The 25,885-nt window shown below is 36.2% G+C and overlaps 1 protein-coding gene across 7 annotated transcripts in view; it reads left to right on the top strand.

The window, feature by feature from the left end:
- Positions 1 to 25,885, top strand: part of REPS2 (RALBP1 associated Eps domain containing 2) — a 214,054-nt gene that overhangs the window by 115,746 nt on the left and 72,423 nt on the right. For 2 of the 7 annotated variants that reach the window (XM_079123172.1, XM_079123173.1), the window contains exons 7-12: positions 2,641 to 2,704; positions 4,775 to 4,917; positions 10,478 to 10,572; positions 16,381 to 16,450; positions 18,030 to 18,083; positions 22,529 to 22,574. In XM_079123172.1, coding sequence (XP_078979298.1) covers positions 2,641 to 2,704; positions 4,775 to 4,917; positions 10,478 to 10,572; positions 16,381 to 16,450; positions 18,030 to 18,083; positions 22,529 to 22,574 — 472 coding nt within the window. The remainder of the gene's footprint in view (positions 1 to 2,640; positions 2,705 to 4,774; positions 4,918 to 10,477; positions 10,573 to 16,380; positions 16,451 to 18,029; positions 18,084 to 22,528; positions 22,575 to 25,885) is intronic. The other 5 variants (XM_079123178.1, XM_079123177.1, XM_079123176.1 and 2 more) reach the window with 3 other exon arrangements.

Below are 25,885 nucleotides of genomic sequence, written 5' to 3'. Positions count from 1 at the left end.
CATTTCAAAGAGGTTAGATGGGATTTTTGGGGGAAACTGGTCCAGACCCTGCACTTTATTAGCTGAAGCAGTACAATTTTTTTCTGGGTGCATATTAATTGTACATAATAATTATTTTCATTGTTGCATACTTGTACATGCATATAACAAATTTGATCAGGTTCACTCCCTAATACCTCCCTTTCCCTTCCTTCCTCCTCTGACCCCCTTTCCCTACCATTAGTGGTCTTCCCCATCTACTTTCATGAGATCCCTTTTTTACCCCTGCAGCAGTTCTTAAAATGGCAGATTGTAGCACCAAGGGGACACCTCAGACTGCTTATTCATTATTTTAGAGTCAGAGCAAGGACAAGAGTGTAGCCTTCTGAGGAGTCTCCTTATGTTTTATATACCCTTAGAAACTCAAATTCTTGCTTGTTTTCTTTAGCTTAAGTCTTTTGCCTCTGGTTTTTCTGAGAGAAATTAAAATATAGGAGGAAAATTGGCTAGCGTTTTCCCACATGTAGTTCTTCTTGTTTGTCTTCAGATATATGTATTCCTATTGAGTTCTTGTGTAAAATTCAACCTGAGAGGAATTGATTTAGTTCCTGTGTGTATATATTTTACAAGACTGAAAACTAAGTAGTGACTAGTAGAATTTGGGAGAAAAATTCATAAACTGTCTTTTTGTATGTCAATTTAGAAGAATAACAGTATGTTCTTATAATTGTAACCTGACATATTTAAATTTGGACTAAGATTAGTCTTCTATGAAATAAGATGTGTAATGGAGATACATGTGTGTAAATAAATGTAAACGTTACTTGCTGACTGGTGGTAATGGCTTTATTGAAGGTGGAATAATGTAGCTATAACAAATTAATGTTATCATGATTTTAAAAAAGTAAGGAGAAACCCAGATTGTATGTATTGACCATTTGATAACCTTACCCCCTGCTCAGGTGATTTCCTTCACAATGTATGTAGATATTTAGCCAGATACAAATAGGTACTTGTTAGAAATGTTTTTATTTACTTTCAAATTTTATTTTTCAAAATTTCAAATGTAGATACAAGTAGACAGACTAGTACCCCTATGTACCTATCACACATTTTATCTGTATTCCCTCTTAGCCCAGATGATTTTCAAATGCAGTTATCATACCATTTCATTTAAAAATATTTCAGGATGTATCTCTAAAGATAAGGTCTCTTTAAAAATACCATACTTCATTGGCACATGTAAAAAAACCCCCACACATTCCTTAATATCAAGTCTTCATTGTTCAAATTTCCCTGGTTATCTCATAAATGGCTTTAAAATGAAGTTTAATTACAGTTAAGAGATGTTAATACCTTATGACTAGGTTATCTCTTAAAAAAACTTTATCGAGATATAATTCATATACCATAAGATTTATCACTCCAAGTGTGCAGGTCAGTGGTTTTAATATTTTCTCAGCCTATATTCACAATCTTAAGTTTAGAACATTTTCATCACCCACCAGTAAACCAGCTACTGGTTGGCAGTTATTCCCCATTCCTGCCTTCCCCACCTCCTAGTCCTAGATAACCACCAATCTACCTTCACTCTGTGTAGATTTACCTATTTTGGACAATTCAATTAAATGTAATCTCTTTTTGTGATGGTGTGGTGGTGGGGCTTGGGTTTATACTTCTTATTAGGACAGAATCAAAGGCAGGAGCTCTCAGGCTTTCTTCTCATCTTCGTCCTTTACTGGTGGCAACCAGGGCACAGTTCAACTTCTTAGCTGTTTGTTTCCTTGTGCGTTCTACCTAACTTCTCTGGGATAGTATGGTTACCACTAATTCTCTACTGTCTGAAGGCTAGGCCAGGCCAGGTCTTTTAAAATTTTTAGTTGTGGATGGACACAAAACCTTTATTTTATTTGTTTTTATGTGGTACTGAGGATCGAACCCAGTGCCTCACTTGTGCCAGGCAAGCGCTCCACCATTGTGCTACAAGCCCAGTCCTCAGGCCACATCTTGAGATGTGAATTTGAGTCTAGTGATGTTTTTTGTTTTTTGTTTTTTGTTTTTGTACTGCGGATTGAACCCAGGGGGCGCTCAACCATTGAGTAGCATCTCCAGCCCTTTTTATTTTTTATTTTGAGACAGAAAAATATTTTCCAAGATATCTATCTTTGTTTGGTGGGATTAATAGTGTTAATATTCTTATTTTTGCTTGATTTTTCTACCACAATTGTGTATTACTTTTTCACCCTTTATAAATAATTTTGAAATTTGTCTTTTGAATTTTTAGTAAAATTTTGTAGATTTTTGATAATAATGAAGCTTGAAGAAATTATCTGATTTGCATCTGTCACGAGCATATCATTGCCGCTTTCACCTTTTCTAACTAGTATATTCTTTGAAAAGCTTTTCATATATTACATGCATCTATCTGTCTCTGTCTGTCCATCCATCCATCTGAAGGATTGAACCCAGGGCCTCACTTATGCTAAGCAAGACATATGTTGCTTTTAGTCCTGTGATTTGTAGTTGTTTTGAGGAACAAGTGTGTTTGTGGCTATATGGTAGAGGTTGCTGAATGAAAAATGGTGATTCACTTGCATATAAATATAAAAGCTGCTCTTGATTAGTAATTAATGGTTTATTTAAACAATGACTCCTTGACAGGTTCTGTGGCCAAGAACTTCTTCACCAAATCAAAGCTTTCCATCCCAGAACTCTCTTATATATGGTAAGTACAGTTAATGCCAAAGTGTCATATTATCATACACATTCACTCTTTAGCCTTTTTAGTCTTATTTTTTGAATTTTTTTTAACACAGAGTGAACAAAACTCAGATTTTTGTTGCTATGAAGATTATCATATGAAAAGCACATGAACAGTATCTGCTACACACTCTGCACCTGAAGTCTTAACTATTAACTTCCTAATTATTATCCCTATCTCAATTCCTTTTCATTCTAGGCAGTTGTGGGCATATGAGACTTTCTTATATATTTTATTTTCAGATTTTTCTATTTGGTGTGAGACAGGTAACCAGAGGACCTTGAAAGACTATTAGTTACAATATTTTATATGGCCAGGTGAATAGAAGGTCCAGGAACATTGTGGAATTAAGTTATATTTGACTATCCTAGCTGCCTCTGAGCATTTTAAATTTGGCCAGTGTTTCTCAGCTGGGCCCTAATTCAGCCTTGCAGCTGCAGCATCCACTTACTTTGCTGCTGAAGCTGCTGCAGCTTTTGTTCCAGAAGGGCTCTTGCAGGGATGGTCCAGATGGCTCTGTTTGCATCTGTGAAAATGCATGGCACCATAAACTTCTAGCTGTGTGTGGGCTAGTTTTCCCCAAGATTGGGCAAGAGACCATGCTGGTATAAATATATAATTAAAACACTGGAATATTTATGTAAAGTTTTTTCATGAGGATTCATAAAAATTATGATAGGATTTATGATTGCATGTCATGTTTTGCTCATCTTTTTGAAAATTTATTTCAATAATACACATGCATGCCAGTGTATCTAGGATTCTGAGCTGGATTTAGGTTTTTTGACAATATACACTGGCATTATTTTTTTTTTTTTCAAAAAGCCTTATATTAAGTTTTGAAGCAAGGGGAAAATAAATTATCATTTTGAAAAGAATACAGTCTATTTTGGCAGAATTCCCAGGCTTACAGTTATTGGTGTAAGGCTTCCATTTTGGGGGGGCTGGGGGTGTCAAGACACATCCATGAAGTCCAAATGGCATTTTTTCCATCTAGCATTTGAAGAGTTCTCTGACTCCTAATCCTGGGGAACAATTGTTTCAGGGTTTCTACATTTTATTGGAGGAGGAGGAGGAGGATGAGAAGGAGTATGTGAATGTCCAAAGGACGATTATGTAGCTTATCTTAGAATATGTTTTTCTTTCCAACAGCAATACCTTTCTAGTACAATTTTGTATAAGTCTTTATCTCTATGCTTCTCCTAATGCAAGAATACGTGCCTCTGTACACCTAACAGATGCTAGAGCTTATGGGGTCTTAGTTCCTTTGGCAAGGAGATTTCTTTTGTGCTGAGTAAAAAGGTCTGTGCCTTTTAGTGGGAACTGTGACTGAAGCAAAAATAAGTCTTTTCAAGACTCTCCCTTTCTTCTTTTTTGTCTTATCTGGTTCCAGCCTTCCCTAGTTGCTAGTTTTATCTTAAAACATAATTCAGTCAATATTTATCAAGCATATTTGTATTTTCCCAAGAGGGAATTTTCAAGCAAAGAACAGTTTGTTACAAAAATTTACATGATTTAAAAAGTTCAAGGCTTTCCCTTAAAGCTGGAAAATGAAACACCTATTTCTGTGCTCTGGATAAACTGCATAATGTCTGGGTATACCCTTCCTCTGCCTGTTTTGAGCAACAAGTCCAGGGCTCTTTATGCCATGCAGCCTGCATTTACTGAATGATTGTCATCTAAGTGTGGAATTCTAGGTATCACTTTTCTTTTTGTGCTAGAGTTTCTTGTGCCATGTTTACAGTGTTGTAAAACTGAACTGTCAGAGAACCAGAAGAATTTAAACTTTTATTTATAAAATGCAACAGATGCCAATGCTGTTGATTAGCTTTTTTCTTCCTCTGAGTGGCCCCGAGATTCAAATGAGTTGAGCCAGTTTGAGTCTCACCTGTGTTGGTATAGCAGTCATCAAATGGGTTTAGCCAGGAGGGCTTGGGAATCTTACAGGACTACCACCAGAGAGCCTGGGAGTTGTGTTTGCATGTTTGAGCCTGAAGCCTCATGGTAAGTATTTCTGACATCTGCTATATTTAGGGAACTTAGTGATGCTGACTGCGATGGAGCCCTGACTCTGCCTGAGTTCTGTGCTGCGTTTCATCTCATTGTGGCTCGAAAGAACGGCTACCCACTACCTGAGGGCCTGCCTCCAACTTTGCAACCTGAGTACCTGCAAGCAGGTAAGGCCTCATTGTACATCATAAACTTTAGGCACTTTCCATGGAGGCCTAATTAGAAACTTTTTATTTCTTGAACTCATGTCCAGACACTGGGGAGTCCTTGGTGTCTGTGGTTTTCTTTAACTTGTATTAGACTTTCATATCTTATAATATGAGTAATGGGGCTGAACTGCTTAAGTGTGAATCATTTGTTCTTCCCATGCTAGTACCTTATAGATTGGAACTGAAGTCACTTATCCTTTGTGTCAGTTGTGGAATAGACAAGTACCGCACCTCCCATCTGATATACAATGAAGAAGATCTTGTAGAGCCAAGTGGCAACTTGGCATCTTGAGACTTGTCCTAGTATCTCTAAGTGGCCTTTGTTAATGGAATGGTGTAGAACTTTTATACCTAATTGAAAAAGTTAAACAATGATACATAGTGAAATTAGAAAATGTACACTTAGTGAATTTTTATATATGTATACACCCATGTAATGATAAGTATGTGAACATATAGAGCATTCCAATACTTAGAAGGTTAGAATAAGATTCTGTTTTTATGCCTAATAAAATAGTCACCCCCAAACAACTGTTTTGAACACTTTGGATAGCAAAGAGTCAAGGTGAATCCAACATTTGTATCAGTTCCTTTAAGAGATTGAAAAAAATAATGTGTCTCTTGCCCTTATCAAAGGCAGTGGGCACTGGTGTGATTTTCATTATTTAGAGAAGTATAGTTTCTTTTGAAAAGGTCTAGCTGTTTAGCTAGTGCATTCACCTTTCTTATTTTTTAGGGAAGCCCCTTTGAAAAACAAGAGCTTAGTCACAGGTGATTATTGGTAAGAGGGAGTGGTGTCTAAAGAAATTAACTACTCGTGACTAGAGAATTCTTTCATGAGTGGTTCTGGAAAAGGTCTTATATTGTGTTTCCTCTTCATGATGACACCAAATTCAAAGGGCAAATGTCTCATCTAAGTCAGTTTTGGTGTCTCTGACTCTTCAATAAAAACTCTGTTATTATCTGTATTAGGTAGTGGGTAGGAACTCAGTCAAAGGAAGGAAACTATGTATGTGTGTTGGTGCTAGTGATAGGTAAATATAATTGGTTGAGTGACACATCCTGGAATTTTCTTCAACTGCCCCATAAAATGTATGAAAGGAAGAGATCAGAGAGTAAAAATAAGTACTGATTTCAGGGTGGGGACTTTGCTAATAATGGCTGCTTTCTGCATTCTCTAGCCTGCTGCCCTTCCTTCAAGGAAGACCATTATGGATCCCCAGGGGTTAGCTTTTAAGGGGGTAGTATAGTAAACTGCTCTTTGCTCTTTGGTTTCTCTCTCTCTCCTTTCTTTTTGATTGTGACCCAGAAACCCTGATATTCCTGAGGTGTGTTTGTCAGCTTCTCATTGCTATGGCCAAAAGTCCACACATGAACAACTTAGAGGAGGAAATTTTAATTTTGGCTCATAGTTTCAGAGGTTCGGCCCATTGTGGGCCAGCTTCATAGCTTTGGGCCTGAGGTGAGACAGAGCATCATGGTAGAAGGGCATGATAGAGGAAAATGGCTCAGTTTATGACAGCCAGGAAGCTGAGAGAGCTTAGCTGAAGGATCCAGGGATGATGTAATCTCCAAGGGCACACCCCTTGTGACCTACTTCCTCCAGCCATACACCCTACTTGCCTACAGTTACCACCCATTAATCCACTCACGTTATTAATCCATCAAATGGATAAATCCACTGATCAAGTTATAGCCCTCATAATATAATCATTTTACATTCCTGCATTGTCTCAAACATCAGCTTTGGGGGGATTCTTCATATCTAATCCATAACATGGGGCTGTCTTGGTAACTACATAGATCACATTATGAAGGAAGTACAGGGGTATCAGATATCTGCTTCTCTTAGGAGTGGGGTCACCTGGAGCTTTTGCCTCTAATGGAGCTCAACAGCTGGCCAGCGGCCATGATCTGCTCCATGGTTATTTAGTTACATTTAGTACTTTCATAGTTTCCTCTTTTGATCCCTGGGAAGAGTCCTAGGGATCATCCTTGCCCATGTTTTTTTTTTAATTAATTTTTTAAAAAAATTTGAGACAGGGTCTCATTAAGATACCCAGCTTTGCCTTGAACTCTCAATCCTCTTTCTTTAGCCTCCCAAGTAGCTGGGATTACAGTTGTACAGCACCATGCTGAGCAGCTTTTCAGTGTCTTGATTAATGCTGTTTTATTGTTCTGATGCCATGTGGCCATGGAACCTATGCCATATATGTCTCCTTGTTTGAAAAGTCACTTTGTAGGTGTCTCAGTATTTCATGGACTCTTTCAAAATTCACTGATATAATTTTTAGAAATCAGAAATCTCGAAGTTACAAGTTAACAGAAGATTCCTTTATTGCTGTAAATGGCATCTCATGACTTGCTTATTCAGTAGAGATGAGGCTATAAAAAAGAGTGCCATATTTGGGAGGCTGAGGGAGGAGAGTTGAAGGTTTGAGGCCAGCTTGGTAAGTTAGCAAGACCCTGTCTCAAAAAAGGTTTGAAAGTGTGCCTTAGTGGTAGAGCACCCCTGTTTTTTTTCTTTCTTTTTCTCTTTCTCTCTTTCTTTCTTTCTTTCTTTCTTTCTTTCTTTCTTTCTTTCTTTCTTTCTTTCTTTCTTTCTTTCTTTTCTTTCGTGCTAGGTATTGAACTCAGGGCCTTGTGCATGCAAGGCAAGCACTCTACCAACTGCGCTATATCCCCAGTTATATCCCCAGCTATATCCCCAACCCCTGGGTTTAATCCCCCAGTATCTAAAAAAAAAAAAAAAAAAAAAAAAAAGATTTGGAATGAAGTTCCTGGGTTTTTTTGTTGTTTCTTTAATGAAGTCTATCAGCATTAATTTATATAGAAACAATTGAAAAATTCATCACATAACCTCCATTTAAACAAAAATCATCCATAATTTCCAGGGATTTGGACTTAATGTTGAATAATTATATAGTTCTAACAGAAAACATGAGAGATCTCATAAACCTCCATCATGCCCAGTAACAGTATATTTTAGGTAAATTCTGAGGGTTTAGCAGTTAATTTTTAAACACTTTTTAGTCATGTTTATCTTTGTATGAAGCTCAAGAAAAGTTCAGAAGCATTTAGGTATTCTTTGTGCTTTTAGACTCTGCAAATATGAGTGGTCCTGTTCATTATTTTGGAATCCCACTTAGCTTTTTTTTGAAACTTAGCTCTTAACTCATTCCAACATTTTCCTGATTGATTTATATTCAGTCTTTTAAAACATTAATCCAGTTTTTGACAAGATTATTGAAAACTGTAAATGTGGTTGCTATTTTCATGCATTTGATACTATATAAGCTCGTTTTAAATGAATAATGAAACAGGAATTGTTTCTGTCATTTTACTTGTAATTATGGAAATAATCCTATTTCTCTAACAGCAAAAATTAAAGGGCAGAATTAGAAGGATAAATTGAATTGTTTGGCAGATTACCCATGAGCTGTTTGATACTCATGTTTGGGTGATTGGGTGAATTCTGGTAGAAATTTTTTGCCATGTAGTTTTTTAACAAAATATTGAGCACTTATGTGAGTGGCACTCTGTTATTCTGTGTAATCTGAATGCTATATAAAAGAGTTCCTACCTGCATGGAATGTGTGGGCAGTTAGAAGATAGATGTTAAATAAACTCATAAACATGTCACTGGAGCCAGAGCTAAGTGCTGTGAAGGGGAAATACAATTATAGCAAGAGGATTGTAACTTTAGGGAAGATCTCCTTAAATGTTTGAGCTGAGATGTGAAGAATGAACTAGGGCTGCCTAGGCTAAGAAGGAGGAAGGGGCTCTGATAAGAGGGAACAGCAGGTATGCTGAAGGCACCGGCAGGTAGCTTAGAGCACAAGAGCAATGGAAATTGCAGGCCTCTAGCTGGAATGCCCAGAGGAATAGAGGCTAGGATGAAGCTGAAGAGGAAGATAGAGAACAAATTGCGGGCAATAATATTGACGTGTGTTTGGCAGGAAGGTAACAGAATCCTGTTTGAAATGATCCTGCTGGTTGCCCTCCAGAGAACAGGTTTTGAGGGGGCAAGGGTGGAAACTAAGACCCAGGTGAGGTAGCAGTCCAGTCAGGAGCAGGAGAGGTCTTGTACTGGGGAGGTGACAGTGGAGATGGAGAGATGTAGACACATTGGAGAGAGATTTTGCAGTTAAGTGTTGTCATTTATAGTTTTTGAAAATGTTAGTTTTCTGCATAAGACCTTTCATAATAAGGCATTGATCTTAGAGATCTAGTCAGAGGACAGATTGGTAGACTAGAAAGACAAATCTTGTGTTGTTTAAAGCTGTTCTTGGTGCTGGATTAAAGAATGGTGCTTTGAAAGGTGTTTTGTTGAGTTTTTATCAGGAAACAGACCACCAGCTATGGTCAAAAAAATCCTCAAGGCCCATGGTTTGCCCCATTTGAAATTCAGTGACACTCAGAATAGAGTAAGCAAATGAACAAGTTAAAGTGCTTATATTCAACTTCCTGTGGTAACTGAGACCTAGGCTGGTCCTTTATTGCAGAGTGATGTTTGCATTTCAGTCCCTAATGGTGCAGAAAGGTGGGTAAACATTAAAAACAAGACCAATCCATTTGTCACATTTGATTAAAAAAAGTCTTTTTAAAATGTTGCATTAAAATTTGACTTCCTAGTAGCTTATCTTGACGAATTTGATTTGTAGCTTCTGTTTATTATCTACCCCAGTCTCTGCTTTTCCTCTTTAGGATATTGACAAATTTTCTACCTGTTATCTATTTCCTAATTACTTTGTGACAAAGTGGCGAAGCAGATTCTGCTCCTGAGAAGTACCCTGGCTGTTAGGTAATTAGCTTACCCCAAGTAGCATGGTTTTTCCTGATGCTAATTAACTTGACTATCGAATTAACAGCCACTGTCACTGTTGTATGTTAGAACAAACCCATAATGTGATTCTTCTTTCCTTGTAAATCACCAAGAATTTATGCCTTTTATTTTTGTTGGTTCTGCTAAACAAAGAGATAAGTATTTCACAAATTTATCTTAGACAAAGTGTCTAAAAAATTAAGTGAAGTTCAATAATATGATCATTTTATTTCCAGTAATAGCTAAAATGAAGTATTTCCTTATGTTTATAGTATTCAAACTATCACTGTAGTTATTACACTTAAAAATTATGCTAGTGGCATAGTTAAAACAATGTATTATGATAGTGATGGTTAAAGTGGAAAATAACTACACAGTTATAACATGTAGTGCTAAGAGTATGAACTCTTGCTGGACTTCTAGGAGTTCAAGTCCTTGATCTTCATTTATCACCTATATGAACTTGAGTAAGTCACTTCACTTCCCTGTTCATCAGTTTCATCATGTGTAAAGTGGGGATAATAGAAAGTACTGGGTTGTATTTGTAAAGAACTTAAAATACTACTTCAACATGATTGTGCTGTAGGTAGTACATAGGAGATAACAGGTTTTGTTGTTACACTTAACAAGTATAGAAACATGATAAGAAACACTACTCTGACTATAGTAAATGCTCTTTTTCTTTCTTCTTAGCTTTTCCTAAGCCCAAGTGGGACTGTGCATTATTTGAGTCTTATTCCGAGTCAATGTCAGCAAACCAACAGCCACGTGACTTGAATCGGATGGAGGTAAAAAGATCTTCTGATGTTAATAAATAAAGATGTGTATAGAATTAAATCATTAGCCTATGTTCTTTATAAACTCTGGAAAATGAACTTTTATAACATTTTTGCTTCACACTTGGTAACTACTTTGAGAATTGGCCTTTCAAATCTAGAAACTGGCTCTTCTTCCTCTTCTTCTTCCCCTTCCCCTTCTCCTCTCTTTAATTTTTGTTGTTGTTGTTATTATTATTATTATTATTATTACCAGGGATTGATTTCAGGGGCATTCAACCACTGAGCCACATCCATAGCCATTTTTTAAAATTTATTTTGAGACAGGTTCTCGCTAAGTTGCTTAGGGTCTCACTAAATTTCTGAGACTGGGTTTGAACTTACAGTCCTCCTGCCTCAGCCTCCTGAGTTGCTGGGATTACAGGCATGCACCACCATACCCGATCCTATAATTATTCTTTTCTCCCTTAAACTGCATTTAGTGAAGTAAGCAGTATCTCTTGATCATTTAGAGATGAAATTTAGATATAACCAAACTAAGCCAGAAAATGTTAGCCAAGTTATTTACTTTAACCTAGTAAATAATTTGTGTTTTTAGTAACTAAACATTATCAATGTGTAATGAACCAGGGTAGTTTGAACCAAGGTTTGAGATGTATATTGGTCCACAAATCACATTCAAACTCCCTCAGGGTTTTAAACTTTTGGATCAAATGAGCACTGATTTGGGTGATCCCCAGAGAAGCTTGGGATTCCCACAATATTGAGCCATGAATGGAAGGACATAGCCACAAATTTAGTGATCTTTAGCTATAGATCAATAAATTGGAATTGTTATGGTTATTGTCAACATTACCAATATGTTATCATTTTCATAACCACCACCACCACCACCATCACCATCACCATCACTATTACTATTATGATTGCTATTTATGATACCTGTAGTTTCCTTTCTAACAAGCAATCTGGAGATGGGGCTTAGGATGTAGCTCAGTGGTACAGTTCTAGAATAGTACACACAAAGCCCTGGGTTCAATCCCCAGCACCAAACAACAACAATAATAAAACAAAGCCCAGGAGATGTTTCTTTAAAATTTTTAAAAATTTAATTGACACATAATAGTATACATATTTATGAGGTACAGTAAGATAATTCAGTACATGTATATAATGTAATGATCAAATCAGAATATAAAAACATCTAAATAAATGAAGTTTATTTACAGACTCCCATTAGTCTTCTGATCCTAGTTGGAAACACTACAAGATGGTGTAAGTCAAAGCAGGACACAGGACATTTCTTTGATTTCTTATGACTGTGTGTGATTAGCTACTCTCTTATAGGGCTCTTGTGCATGTAAATGTATGTTATTGATTTCATCCTTTACTCCCTGTGACCCAATCAAATATGCCTCTCCAGTCCCTCTGATGAACATCTCTTTTTGCTGCTCTACTACACTTTCTTTGAGTTGTACCCTTCCTGGTGCTTTATTCAGTAGCCCCTCTTCTATAAAATTATGGGGTTGATTGATAGGTGATTTTAAAATTTTTTGTGCATAAGTATATTGTTCCAGCTTACCACGGTATTAGATGGTCTTTACCCTTCCAATAGAGACACTACTGTTTTCGGTAGAAATTATGCTGCTGACTCATGTTGATTTCCCCACATAGTCACTTATTATTTGTCTAAAAGTAAAGAAGAGCAAATATACACACGGCTATAAGGTTTGTTTCACACACATACACACTCATTCACACAGACACTCACACTCTGTCCTTCATGACATTATGTATATTTGTCTTTATGGATGTTATGTGCAGCTAGCTTCATATCTTTTTGGTACTAGGGACTGAACTCTAGGGTGCTTAACCACTGAGAAATATCCCCAACCCTTTTTTATATTTTATTTAGAGACAGGGTCTTGTTGAGTTGCTTAGGGCCTCACTAAGTTGCTGAGGCTGGCTTTGAACTTGGGATCCTCCTGCTGTGGCCTCCTGAATCACTGGGATTACTGGCATGTGCCACCACACCCAACAAGTTTTGTATACTTTTATATAATTTATCTGGTCCCTTTGGGGAGAAGGGGTTAAAAACTTCCTAGTCTTTTTTTCTTTCCTTGTCCAAATAAGAAAGCAAAATGACAAAAGCCACCTTCCCCTTTTCAACCAAATTGTTATTTTTGAAGATGAGGTGTTTTTAGATAATGAACGTAGTAAATAGAGTTCAAAGATGAAGTAATAATGTTAATTGGTGGTTTGGCCACTCAAGAATTATAGGTCGGATTTTAAAAGCTAATGATTAAATATTTTATGTTCTTCTAGACTGTTACTCATTGTTATTTCTACCAGTCTTTTAATCTATCATAAACGCATGGAGTTTAAATAGATTTTGGTACCAGCCCCGTGAGTGATGAGTCTAATATAGGTATTTTTGTTGTGAACGAATGCTGATCAAGGTCTCAGGTTATGAGAGGTTTTCTTACAGTACATCTTTCTCTAAGGACAGGATAGCTATACTTATTTTCAATTGTAGATTTATGCTGTGACCATCTATGAATATAGCATACTAAATCCTGCTCTCATATAATTATAATGCACTAATTAAAATAATAATAGTGATAATGATAATATAATTATAACAGATCAGTAGAGAAGAGAAATTAGATCAGAGGGAGGTAGGAGGGGAAGGGAAGGTACTGGGAATGAGATTGACCAGATTATGTTATGTGCATGTATGGATATGGCACAATGAATATCACTGTTATATATAATTATAATGCACCAACAAAAATAATTATAGATTTAATTTCAAGTATATTCCTCCTTAGCAATATTTTTTTAGATTACTCAATTTCTTTGTTTTTGAAAACAGCTTTATTGTAAAATAATTCACAAACCATACCCATCTGAAGTATATAATTGAGTAGTTTTTAGTGTATTAACAGTTATTTACCCAGCCTCTACTAACCACTAATGTAATTCCTGTTTCTGGATTTGCCTCGTCTGGACATTTCATATAAATGGAATCATATAGTATGTGGTGTTTTATGATTGGCTGTTTAACTTAGCAGTTTTTAAAGATTCACTCATGTCTTAGCATGTACCAGTGCTTCATTCCTTTTTGTTGTTGAATAGTATTCATTATGTGGATATACCACATTTTCTTGTTTATTCAGTAGTTGGTGTACATTTGGATTGTTTCCTCTTCTGGCTAATATAAGTAATACTGCTATAAACGCATTTGTAAGTTTTCATGTGAACATATGTTTTCCTTTTCCTTTGGAGCATACCTGAGAGCAGAATTATTGGGTTGCACTATAACTCTGTGTTCTTGAGTAATTGCTAACCTGCTTTGCAAAACAACTGTCCTATTTTATGTTCTTGCACCAACTGTGTGTGAGGGTTCCAATTCACCCCCATCCTTGGTTTCATTTGTTACTGCCTTTTTTCATTTTAGCCATCCTAATGGAATGAAGGGGCATCTCATTGTGGTTTTAATTTGATTTTCTGAATAACTAATGATGTTGAGCATCTCTTCAAGTGCTTATTAGCCATTTGTGTCTCTTCGGTGAAATGTCTATTCAAATCCTATATCCATTTTTAAATTAGTTTATTTGTCTACTATTGATTTGTAAGTGTTCTTGTACTTCCATGTCTTGTCTAAATAATTATTGCCTAATTCAAAATTTTGAGGACTTAATACTATGTTTTCTTCTAAGCATTTTATAGTTTTAGGTTTTATGTTTAGATCTGGGGTCCATTTTGAGTTAATTTTTGTATAAGCTCTAAAGAAGAGGTCCAACTTCATTCTTTTGTGTATGGTATGGAGATGTCCCAGCACCATTTATTTAAAAGATAGTTTTCCCCATTGAATTGTTTTATACTCTGGTTGAAAATAAATTATCTGTAAATATATAGGTTTATTTTGGAATTCTCAGTTCTATTTCATTTATATCTGTATGCTAATGATTATGCCAGTACCACATTATCTTGATTTCTGTAATTTTGTGGTAAGTTTTGAAATCAAACATGTGATATTTTTTCTTCTACTTCATGAATATTTTGGCATTCTGGCCCCCTCGTATTTCCTTATGAATTTCAAGACAAGCTTGTCAAATTCTGTCCCCCTGCAAAAAACAAAATAAAACAAAACAAAACAAAAACACAACAAACCAAAATCCTCCACAGTAAAACAATAAAAATTGTAACGAGTGTAGAACAGTTTGGAAGATACTGCCATTTAGTAGTAAGTCTTCTGATCAATGAACATGGGATGTCATTCAGCTTGTTTAAATTTTACATTTTCTAACCAACTTTATGGAATTTAAAAATCTGTATTGTCTCCTCACATATCATTTTGTTCTTCAAAGGTATCTGATTTATGATTCACATGGGAGCAGACAATAAAGAAGGCACTGTGAAGATACATTGTCTGTTCTCTTGGAGCTAGTTGACTTTGATTAGAAAATTTTATCTGGAGGCTTCATTGTAGTGCCAGGAATTACTTGACTGAGAATTATTCAAATCCTAGATCAGGTTACCACAAGTAGTACTGTAACGTCAATTTTTGGAATAGTTTAAAAGTAGATGCATTGCTTATCTCTCTGGGATTGCTCAAGTTTCAAGGGGTAAACAAGTCAACCTTTTTTTTTTTTATAAAGGAAAAGGTTTCTTTTTAAAAAATCATTATTTTATTCATTTATTTATTTTTGTTTGGTGCTGACGATCAAACCCAGTGCCTCACACGTGCTAGGCAAGTGCTGTACCACTGAGCCACAACCCCAGCCCCACCAGTTAACCGTTTCGAGCACCAGTTTCAAGAATTTAATTTCCTTCCCTTGAATTTTAAAGTTTCTTTTTCATTTTCTTTTTAATGTGTTCAAAATGTAAAGAATACCACAAGGTGTTTATTGATGAGTCTCCCGATCATTCCTTTCCTGCTCCAGTGAGTTGTTAACCTTCCATTCTTAGTTATCTTTCCAGAATTTATATATAAAAATAAAGCAAATATTATTTAATTTTATCAGAGGTCTTAGAGTACATATTTTTCTAGTCTTATTGAGATGTAATTGAGAGAATTCATATATATTTACAACATTTTGATAAAACATGCTGAAATCATTACCATAATCAAACTAGTTAACATATCTATCACCTCACGAAGTTCTTTTATTTTGGGTGGTGACAAAAGATCTTCTCAGCAATTTTCAAGTATACTATGCATTATTATTAACTATAGTTAGTGTGCATGTTGAGAGTTTATAAGAAGAAAGTTTATCCTAAGTAGATTTCAAACAATTTAAAATTAATTTATACTTGATCAATTTAAGTACTCATAAGTGAGAACTTCCCTCATATGTGAATTAGGAGAAAAATTTGATCTGTTCATCAATAAAGTAAACTAAGTGATGTAAAATTTTAATCAGGGTTGAACATCCTCTGCATGACATGTTGTGGGGCCACTTATCAGAACCTCTCTCTGCTTGTGAAAAAATACATAAAGGCCAGGTTCATGCTTAACTGACTGGACAAATGCTATTCAATTCTCTAGCTGAATCCCACTCTAGATTTGAATTTAATGTAGGATTCATACATGTCATCTGAATCATTCTTTCTTTCCTCTGTATATGAAAAAATTCAATAGAAATTATATCTCACTAGGAACCTAAAATAACCAAATAAATATATTAAATGTTATAGATTACTGAAGACAGAAGTTTTGGCAAGAAACATAGCTTTTCAAACATTTTCATTGTATGTGCACATCACTTAATTTCTGTTCCAACTTGTATAATTCACTTGCTTTTCTTTTCCAAGAAGACATCTGTTAAAGATGTGGCTGATTTTCCTGTTCCTACCCAAGATGTGACTGGTGATGACAAACAAGGTACGAAAAGAATGAGTTTTTTTTTTTTTCTTTCAAGGACATTCTTCCTTTATTTCCTTATCTCCTTCTTTTGGAATGGTTGGCTTCCAAAGCACATGAGAACAGTTCTCAGCATGTAAACTCATTTGGATAGATGAAATAGTTCAAATTGTTTTTCTTTCTTTCTTTTTTTAAATATGTTTTCAGTGGTTGATAGACCTTTATTTTATTCATTAATTTATATGTGGTGCCCACACATGCTAGGAAAGTGCTCTAGCACTGAGCTACAACCCCAGCACCATCAAATTGTTTTTTTTTTTTGTTTGTTTGTTTTTTTTTTACAAAACTGTAGTTTTATAAAGCAAGAGCTTGAGCGTTTAGATCCCCTCATCCCATTAACCCTTTGTCACTGTTGATTTCAAGCTATTCTGACACTTTAGGGTAGAATCTGTTCCTATGAATCAGAAAATGAAGTGGAAATAATAGAGAACTCAGTATCTGCGCTGGCAGATATGATCCGAAAAAATCAATGTACATTTGTACACAGGTCTAATCCATGAGGAAGTTCTCTTTTGGACCAAGCCTCTGTACCAGCACTTTATCTTTTTTCTCAGTGACTCTTTTGGTCTGGAGGTCTGACATGGAGCTCAGCCACAATTTGCCTATCTCATTGAGCAGCTGAGAAGCCATGCAGCACAGTGCTCCATGTTAGAGCTACCATCAAGCACAGGGATGAATTGGCTTGCAATATCTAGAAATGTAGGAAGGACCCTCCCCTCCAACCCCCATACTTTGTATAATGCTTTCATAATCTACCAGCACCTTCCTCATATAGTGTTTTATTTGGTTCTCACAAAATTGATATGTTCCATCACCTAAAATTTAGAGAAAAGTTAAATGAAGTTCATGTAGTGCATATTATTTACTTGTACAAAAAACAAAGAAATGGGTGCAAGAAGTAAGCATTTCTAAATCTCAAGCCAGCATGCCATCTGTTATCTGATAATGATTCACTACCCGTGATTGAGAAAGACTTATCTGAAGTGGAGCTATTTTAGGTTTTATTGTTGAGACTTGCCATTGAGTCAGTTTTTTATAGGGGCTAAACATGAATAATAAATTTTCCATTAAGCAACAATAATTTCATGCTTTTTATTTAAATATTTGCTTAAAAGAAGTAGACAAAATAGATGTAGCCCTGTGTGTTCTGATCACTCTCCTAACTGGCGGATCTTAACCTTGACTGCATAGTGGAATCACCACTGGGTAAGCTCTGAAAACACTGAAGCCTGGGTTTCACCCTCAGATAGTCTCATATCATTGATCTGGCTGTCAGGAATGAAAGAGGGGAATTTCTTGGAATTCCTCATTCTTTCTAGTGTTACCCTGTGTATGAGGAGAGCTTATATCCATGCTCTAGGAGGTCTTTATTCTAATAAGTGCTGTAGCAACTTTTAGAGGTTTGGAAGACCCGTTTTTATAAGTGACAACTAGAGATTCTTTATTTTAACAGAATATACCTCAGAAATAAAATTTTATAGGCTTTTTGTTCTTTTCTCTTCCTTCTCTGTGTTCTTGAAAATGAAACAAACATCGCTAGCCTTGAAAAATACTATCAATGAAGCCTTACCAAAGGATGTGTCTGAGGATTCAGGTAGGAGAAAACCATTTTAACATACTTTCTATATTATTTCTACTTAAAAAAATCAGTTGTGAGAAGATTGCTCTGTCTGCAATAGTATGTCTGTTTCTCTCTAAATATTTGTCTTGTGTTTGTTATAAGGAGAACTTTTGGCCTTCTACCCTTTTCCTCTTTTTAGATATGAGAAGAGGTTGACTTGTTTTTAAGTGGTGAGTTTAGGTTTCATTGATAGGATAACTTACTTTGAATTTAGGATTTTGCTAAAAAGTACAAAACTGAGAAGATTTGGGGTTGAGATAATTTCAACATGATGTTGTACTTATTGTGTAGAGCAAGGAACTGTAAAATAGATCAAGTGGAGGCTCAGAGTTGGTATTTTCCATTTCCAAACCAAAAATCTCAAATATTTTCTGTATACTTCACTATCAGGAAGGCAAGTATATGTACTTATACATGGAGTGGATTCCGAGGAGAAAAATAAAATCCATGTTGTCCTTTCTTGAAAAGGTAGAACTGTGTTTGTGGAACCATGTAGAATGACTGGGCCTCTGTCCTCAGCTGTCTTCTGATGGAGCCATCGTTGAACCAAGGTGAACCCAGTTTAAAACTGAGTGACTACAGAAGGCATTAATAGTTGGAGATCTGGTTATGAGGACATGAAAGAACTTGCTGCTTTCTCTTTTACTAGTATTTCTCTTGCCCTTTTAAATAAGTAAATCATGTTTGTTGTGATTATCTGGCTATCTTCCCAGGCTTATTTGTTTAAATTTGGAATTGATTCCTATCAATATAATATTGAGAATTAATGCTTTAATAAATATTCCCAAACATTAAGTTCATTCAAGGTTTATAAAGAATAGTGGGAAGAAGAACGAAGAAGTAGTAGGAGGTGGGATCAAGGGAGGAAGAGAGAGGGGTGTAGAGAAAGAGAGGGGGAGAAATAATATGAATGAGAATACATGTTTGATTTTAGTGATGAGGGCCTGAGAAAACTGTATTTTTAGTCAGCTCTGAGGTGATTCTAGTATGCAGCCTATTTGGAGAACCACTAACTCTAGAAAGTGATGTTACAAAATAGAAAATTAAGAGTGTAGATCAGTCATGACTCCAGAAGTGGTGTGAATTCCCAAGCCTAATTTTGATTTTTGAAACTCATTTGGATTCTTTCATCATAGGGGGGGAAGCCCTATTTGTATAGGCTAAATGCTTAAGGCCAATTCTTTCCAGCTCTAATTTCTGGTGCTTAAGTGGATGCTTCCCAATCTTTGTAAACTTCATGTCATGAAATTAGTAAAAGCTCTTTAAATTTAGATGGATGCTTTTCCAATAACCTTTGAGCATCCTGACTCTTCCTGTTTTTTCCCCCAGGGATTTTAGCATGAGATCAAGTGCTCTCTGAGGGATAAGCTTTAGATCTCATTTTTAACGTTCCTTGATTAGGACTTGGCATCACCAAGCAAAACCTAACAGGTGTGCCAGACTACACGAAGTGTATCTAAATTTGTTTCACATTGTGCCTGGGAGCATGCTGTGTGTTTTCTGATTCATTCTAACCACTGCAGCCCCTTTCTGGATGTGATGGAATTCCTCATTTCAAACATACTTAATATCCCCTTTCCTAGGAAATGTTTGGTTTCCTCATGGGAGACACAAGAGTCTCAAGGTGGTAATTATAGTTCTGGTTATCAATCCATGTCTTGAAACAATTCACCTCAGTTCAGTTGCTGCCTTTTGGAGGGTTAATCTTTAGATTTCTCTGTCCTCCCATTCCCATTTCCTGGAAAGATGGTATTCCTGGAATGTTCCAGGAAATTGTCATTTTTCCCTTTCTCCAGCTAAGTGAGAAACTGTGATTCATCCATTGACTTTTTGAATCCATAACACATTGAACCCTTACCATTTTTGCAGATATCCACATGCACTGAGTCAGGCCTTCAGGAGCTTGGAGACTGATGGAAGAGCTAACTATAATAGAGTAGTCCAGCCTCTTCTAGTCTGAAACCTGGGGAGACTTACCATGACTTGCCCTGGATATACTTTTGCAGGTGGATAGGGACACATCTCCCTGCTCTGCTCTTGATGATTTTGGTAATGATAATGATAATAAAGACAATGCAGGTGATGTGGTGGGTAATAGATGAGATGGTAGTGTGTTTTCAGGGAATAGGGGCATTCCTTGTTAATATTTTTCCATATTCCCTTACCCTTGTGATTGCTTAAAGTGTTTATATTTGTGGTGTCTAAGAGATTTCTGTTCTAACACCCTGTTCCAACCTAATTCAACCAAGCACATTACACAGTGGCAGTCTTTGTCTTGATGTCTCTGGATCATGCTGAGGTGTTTTAGGCTGGTTTGCTTTCATAATGTGGCCTTCAGATTGCTTTTGGTGATTTTAGGGGCTGCTCCATGGCCAGCAGTCACCCCATGGTCTTACTGCTGTAAAGCAGTTCTCTACTTCCATTACCTATACCAACTTTGTTGTCCTGGGAGGAACTAAATTTAGAAACTGGATTTCTAATATTGAAATATTAGGAAACTGTATTTCTATTTACGTATTCTATGACAGTAACAACTTGCAATTTTACAGTGCATTCAAGTTTTTTAATGCCTTTACCTTCTTATCTGTCCCTGTGAGAGAGGGGCTCCATTTTTATTGCCTTTGCTCCATAGGTGATGAGACTGAGGTTCAGGGAGGTGATACCTAATTAGTGTCATGGTAAGGAGGAGCACAAAGGTTTCAGGACTCCTAACCTGGACTCTGGTCCTGTCTCTGCATTGCTCATCCACACCCTCAGCCCGTGTGCCTGTCTTATCTTTTACTAGCAGGGCTCACTCCTACTTTCACACCCATCCCTGCACCAGCAAAAAGACAAAGATAATGACAGTTGACAAAGGAATTAAGAGTTACCATGGTCTGGTTTAAGGAACAGTATTTTAACATGATCAGGATTTCTCTACCCAATTTCTCCTACCCATTGGGAAAAGAGAAATACAGAGCCAGTGGTAGTGAACCTGCTCAGAGGCTTGTCCCCAGCTATGTGGTGAGTATGGCCACACGTTGGCTTCCCAGCCCCAGGCCTGGCTCTTTGACTGGGAGAGGGGCCCCTTTTATGTTGCCTTTGCTGCCTAAAGTTTGAAGGAGGGAACGAGGCATTTTTCCTTCTATATCCAGGTGTGGGTACGCAATATAGGCAAGAAGGAACTCAAACTCCATAGGGTTTCCATACTTTTGGGGGCTGTTGTAGTGTTTCAGTTGTTTGAAACTGAAAAATGCCCATGTTCTCACTACAGGAAGCCAAAATGCTTAAGTCGGAGAAACATGTCTCTTCTGCAGCTGAGACACATGTCTCATCTAAGGGGAATATCTCTTGGTAGTTTGCTTTGTGCCTTGTTAGCATTTATGAGGACTTTCAGCTCCCTTTTCTGCCCTGCTTATTTAACTCAAGGATTTTAATGATCATCATCAATTCAGCAGGCTGCTTCAAACCAAGGAGGATTTTCATCTTTGGAGCAATGTAAGAGGATGGAATAATGCAATGAGACATTTTCTTTTTTTAGAAAAATTTGTGAAAACAAATGAACAAATTATATTCTCCTTGTTCCTCATTAGTAGCACTCTTTGTATGAATTTTTATGACATCATATGATGAAAAATTTGCAATGTTTGCAAAACTTTAACATAGCTACTGGTTTCTGAAGTTGTCTTCCATAAAGGATTGAAAACAAAAAAAGAGTGATGTTTTTGTAAATGTTTCTAATTACTTCCATAACCTTTGATGGCACAGTAGGCTCTATTGGTATTTAGTGAGCAAGTTAGCTTATGATTTAAATTTGATGAGGAAAAGTTATATGGTTGAAAAAATATTTCAGTGATTTTATTCCATAATGTTTTTTGTCTGATTTGTTCACAGAGACATGGGACATAAGACTATTTTCTTATGGGAAAAGCTGCATAGCTTCATTTAACTTACTTGTTGGAGCTTTGCTTTATTGTGACCATGCTGCTCTGGTAGTATATTTTTAAAAAAATGGGTACCTGGATAGGTTTCTTCCTAGTCCACGGGGGATCCTAGTTCAAAATCTATTATTAGGCTATCATAATAGACCAAGAAGCCCTCAAATATGGACCCATCATATAAAAGATAACCCTTTGAAAGAGTTGTCTTTTTATCCTGGTATGTTTTCATTAATCAACTTAGGTTTGAAGAATGGCTTCTCCGATAGTGTTCTGACAGAAGAAAAATTATACTGGTTTTTCTTTCCTTTTAGTTGTGCCTTTAGCTTTAAAATAAAATTGGAAATTGTGAAAATGTGGAAACCTTCAAGTTCTCCACATGGACTACTTTACCTCACATTTACCTGTTGATATGTTCTGTATGAGCCCAGGTGCTGCATATAACCCTGTTTACCTGCAGAAATGAAACCCAACCAAACAACAAATAATCTTTTGTTTCAGCAACTCCTAAGGATTCCAACAGTCTCAAAGCAAGACCAAGATCCAGGTAGTATTCATTTAATTTCTGCTTTAATGCCTTTTGTGCCCTGTCCCTGTCTAGCAATAAACCCCCCATACCCAAACACTCATCTCCTTTGCCTTTAGATTTGAAGCTAGAGATATGGACCATTTCACTAGGTGTAAGTGACCTGGTTGGAACACAGAGTGTTGCTAGGGAACCTCTTATTTTCTGTGGTCTTTAGTGCTAGACAATAGTGACTGATCCTCTATAATCCCCTGAGAGGAAGTAGATTGTGTGAGATGATCCAGTTGGGGCAGGATGATAAATAGTAGGAGGAAGTGGTGTTGGAAAGAGGGGAATATGGTTAATGGGTAACTAACAACTGAAATTTGCTGTCATGAGTAGGTGAATACCAAAAAGTGAGAAATGTCTGGAATAAAATATAGAATAGGGAAAAATGATTTTGATGATTTCAAGAAGGTGTAAAACTTAAGGTAAGCAGTGCTTAATAGTCTTTTTGAAATTATCTTAGTGTCTCTTCTCTGCTTCATTTTTAAAATAGTCATTAGTGGAAGAGGGAGAACCAGTAGGGCAGAATTGTGGTTGATATCAGACTCAGGAATAGAAGAGAAATACAGAAACACTAAAAGCATTAATCCATCAAAGAGGAGAAATGGTATTGGGACTATTTCAGAGCAGTTGAACTGCTGAGATAGAAGTGAGTAGGACTTGTGTGAGAGAGACTACCATGTATGTTTTCTGAGTGTTACTTTGGTTCTTAGTGACTTGTTCCTCCTTTGGCTCATTCCTGAAATAGGGAGTTTAAGCCTATGGTAGTTAATATGCTTGAAATAAATGCCTGTATTTTTGGAAATTTCATTTCATTTTAAGAGAGTTTAGCCCTTAGTTTAACTTTAATGTCTACATTTTCCAAATTGAAGTTTTGCTTCCTTGTTTATAGAAAAGAGATACCTATATTCCTATATACCTATTTGTTATTTAAAAAAATAATTTATTTTAATAGGAAGAAAAGGTATAGTCACTCTTTATCTCCAGTGTTAACACATTTACTTATTCTTTTTTATTTTTTAAGATTCTTTTTAGTTATATACAATACAAGGATATACCCTGACATTATCACAAAGGCATGGGACAAAACCCACTCCAAATCAGTCCCCAGCACCCCCACTTCCCTCCCTCCACTCCACTGGTCCCTCTTTAATCAATTTACGGTTTAAGGATGAATGGATATTTTAGAAAGTAGACTATACTAGCTTTGGGATATGGAAATAGTAATTTTTATCTGCTTTCCTAGTGGGAAAACCCACTATGAATTGCAGAAATCTGCTTACATATTATGTGTTAACCATAAATTGAACTTCATAGTTCTAGCTTTTGCTGACAACTTCTCTTCCCCAAAGTCAGTGCAATTATAAAATTTCTTAGACACATACTCTGTTATTAATATGTATAGTAAATTTTTAATATTATTCTTTCAGAGATTGGCCTCCTGGTCTAATTTGGATGATTTTATTTTCACTATTTCCAACTGGATCTTTACTGTGAACAAGAGAATCAAATCATTTTTATTCTTCTTTTTACAGTAGTAAAGCTTTGTAGAAATATAAGAGAAAGAGGGAAGATCATTCTAATTCCATTGTGTCTATTGTTTTGTCAGTTCCCTGTACATTTAAGTTTTAATTGGTTGCTGTCATGGTTATACAGTCTCACTTATTTGATATTTAGTACTTTCTAAATGAGCATATAAACACACACTGTTATGTATGGACATGAAATGGAAATGAGGCTTGTGGCATGGGTTAGTGTACTTGTGTGTATACCTACAGGTGCACACACATTTTTTAATACACACACATTATTCTTTCTTTCTTTTTTTTGTGGTGCTGGGGATTGAACTCAGGGCCTTGTGCATGTGAGGCAAGCACTCTACCAGCTGAGCTATATCCCCAGCTATTCTTTCTTTCTTGAGTGGAAGATGTTTCAAAAGCTGTATATGACATAGAAAGTTCTTTAAGTTTTTACCTAGGGTTTGTAATTTCTTTGTTAGAGCAGTCATCCTTGCTAGTTCCTGCCTGTCCTTGCCTTCCCTTACCTGTCCTGCCAATTATATTACAGGGACCACCCCAGAGCATGTCAGATGTCATGGTGGCCTTATTAAAGATTACAACCTTGCAAGACAGATTAAACTCTTAACTACCACAAAGAAACCTTGAGAAACTTATTGAGGAAAATGAAAACTTGCTATGTCAAGAGCAACTCTGCTAAGAACTTAGGGGCCTAATAGTCATTGATAGATTCTAATTTTGTAAGTACTACTCTAATAGCTAAGGCCAAAGAACAGTTTCCTGAGGTTAATTTGTCTCCAGGACACATCTCTGAATCAGAGGTAATTTTCTGCTTTGACATGAAGTTAGTGGAAAAGCTGAGTAGAAGAGACTATGCACATCCACCTCCTGTATCCTTTTTGTGATCATCATGTTGGGAACCCATCCTTTGACCTATTCCTAAGCAATAGGTCAATGTATGCAGTTGAATTAATTTAGAAAATAAGTAGGTCTCCAATAAATATTCTAGCTGCTACTGCCTGGCTCATAGGCCATATAAAAACATTTCAAAAATGGAATTTTTAAGCAGAGACTGAAGTTTGAAAGAACCTATGTAACTCCTAGCAGTGTGACCTTTGGTAATGGTAAGTTATTCAGTTCCTTTTTCCTTAAATGTCATTATTGGAATTACAATCTCAGAAGTTGCACCTTGCAAAACTTTAAGGAAGAGGGTTAAGTTGAAGCTTTTGCTTTGAATGTTTCCCTAAACGCCTTATTTCTTAGGACAAGACAATTTGAATCCCTCAGCTTATTGATATATGTTTTTTCCTAAATTTCATTTATGGCATATTCCTTTGAATATTTGATTCTTGCTCTTCAATTCCATATGTGCCTGTTATCACACTTGCTAGTAAACTGTAAAACATTCTGCAATCAGTTAATACTAGGAAGCTCTTCTATTAAAACATGGAAGAACCTAAGCTGAAAGTCTTGTTACTATTATTAACAATTCTAATAGAAAGTTATTTGAATCTACACAAAGCTTTTGGGGGACAAAGTTAGGTATATGGTATAATAAGAGCAAAGAGGTAGAAAAGACTCCAATCTATGGTTGGATTTGGACAATTATTATACATAGTGGCTTCTAAGAGATAATAGAATTTATGGCTACTTTTGGCAGCCTGTCAGCCCTTTGTAGTCACTTTGACTTTGGGGATATTTTCCATTTCAACTCAACTTTGGGAGTAAAGCTTTGCTATTTCCCTTCTGACCTGCCCTTATTTTGCTGCA

Source organism: Sciurus vulgaris, assembly GCF_902686455.1.
Source record: "Sciurus vulgaris genome assembly, chromosome: X".
Classification (NCBI taxonomy): Eukaryota; Metazoa; Chordata; class Mammalia; order Rodentia; family Sciuridae; genus Sciurus; species Sciurus vulgaris.
Note: the sequence above shows the minus strand (reverse complement) of the source record. Positions and strands in the feature narration are given on the sequence as shown.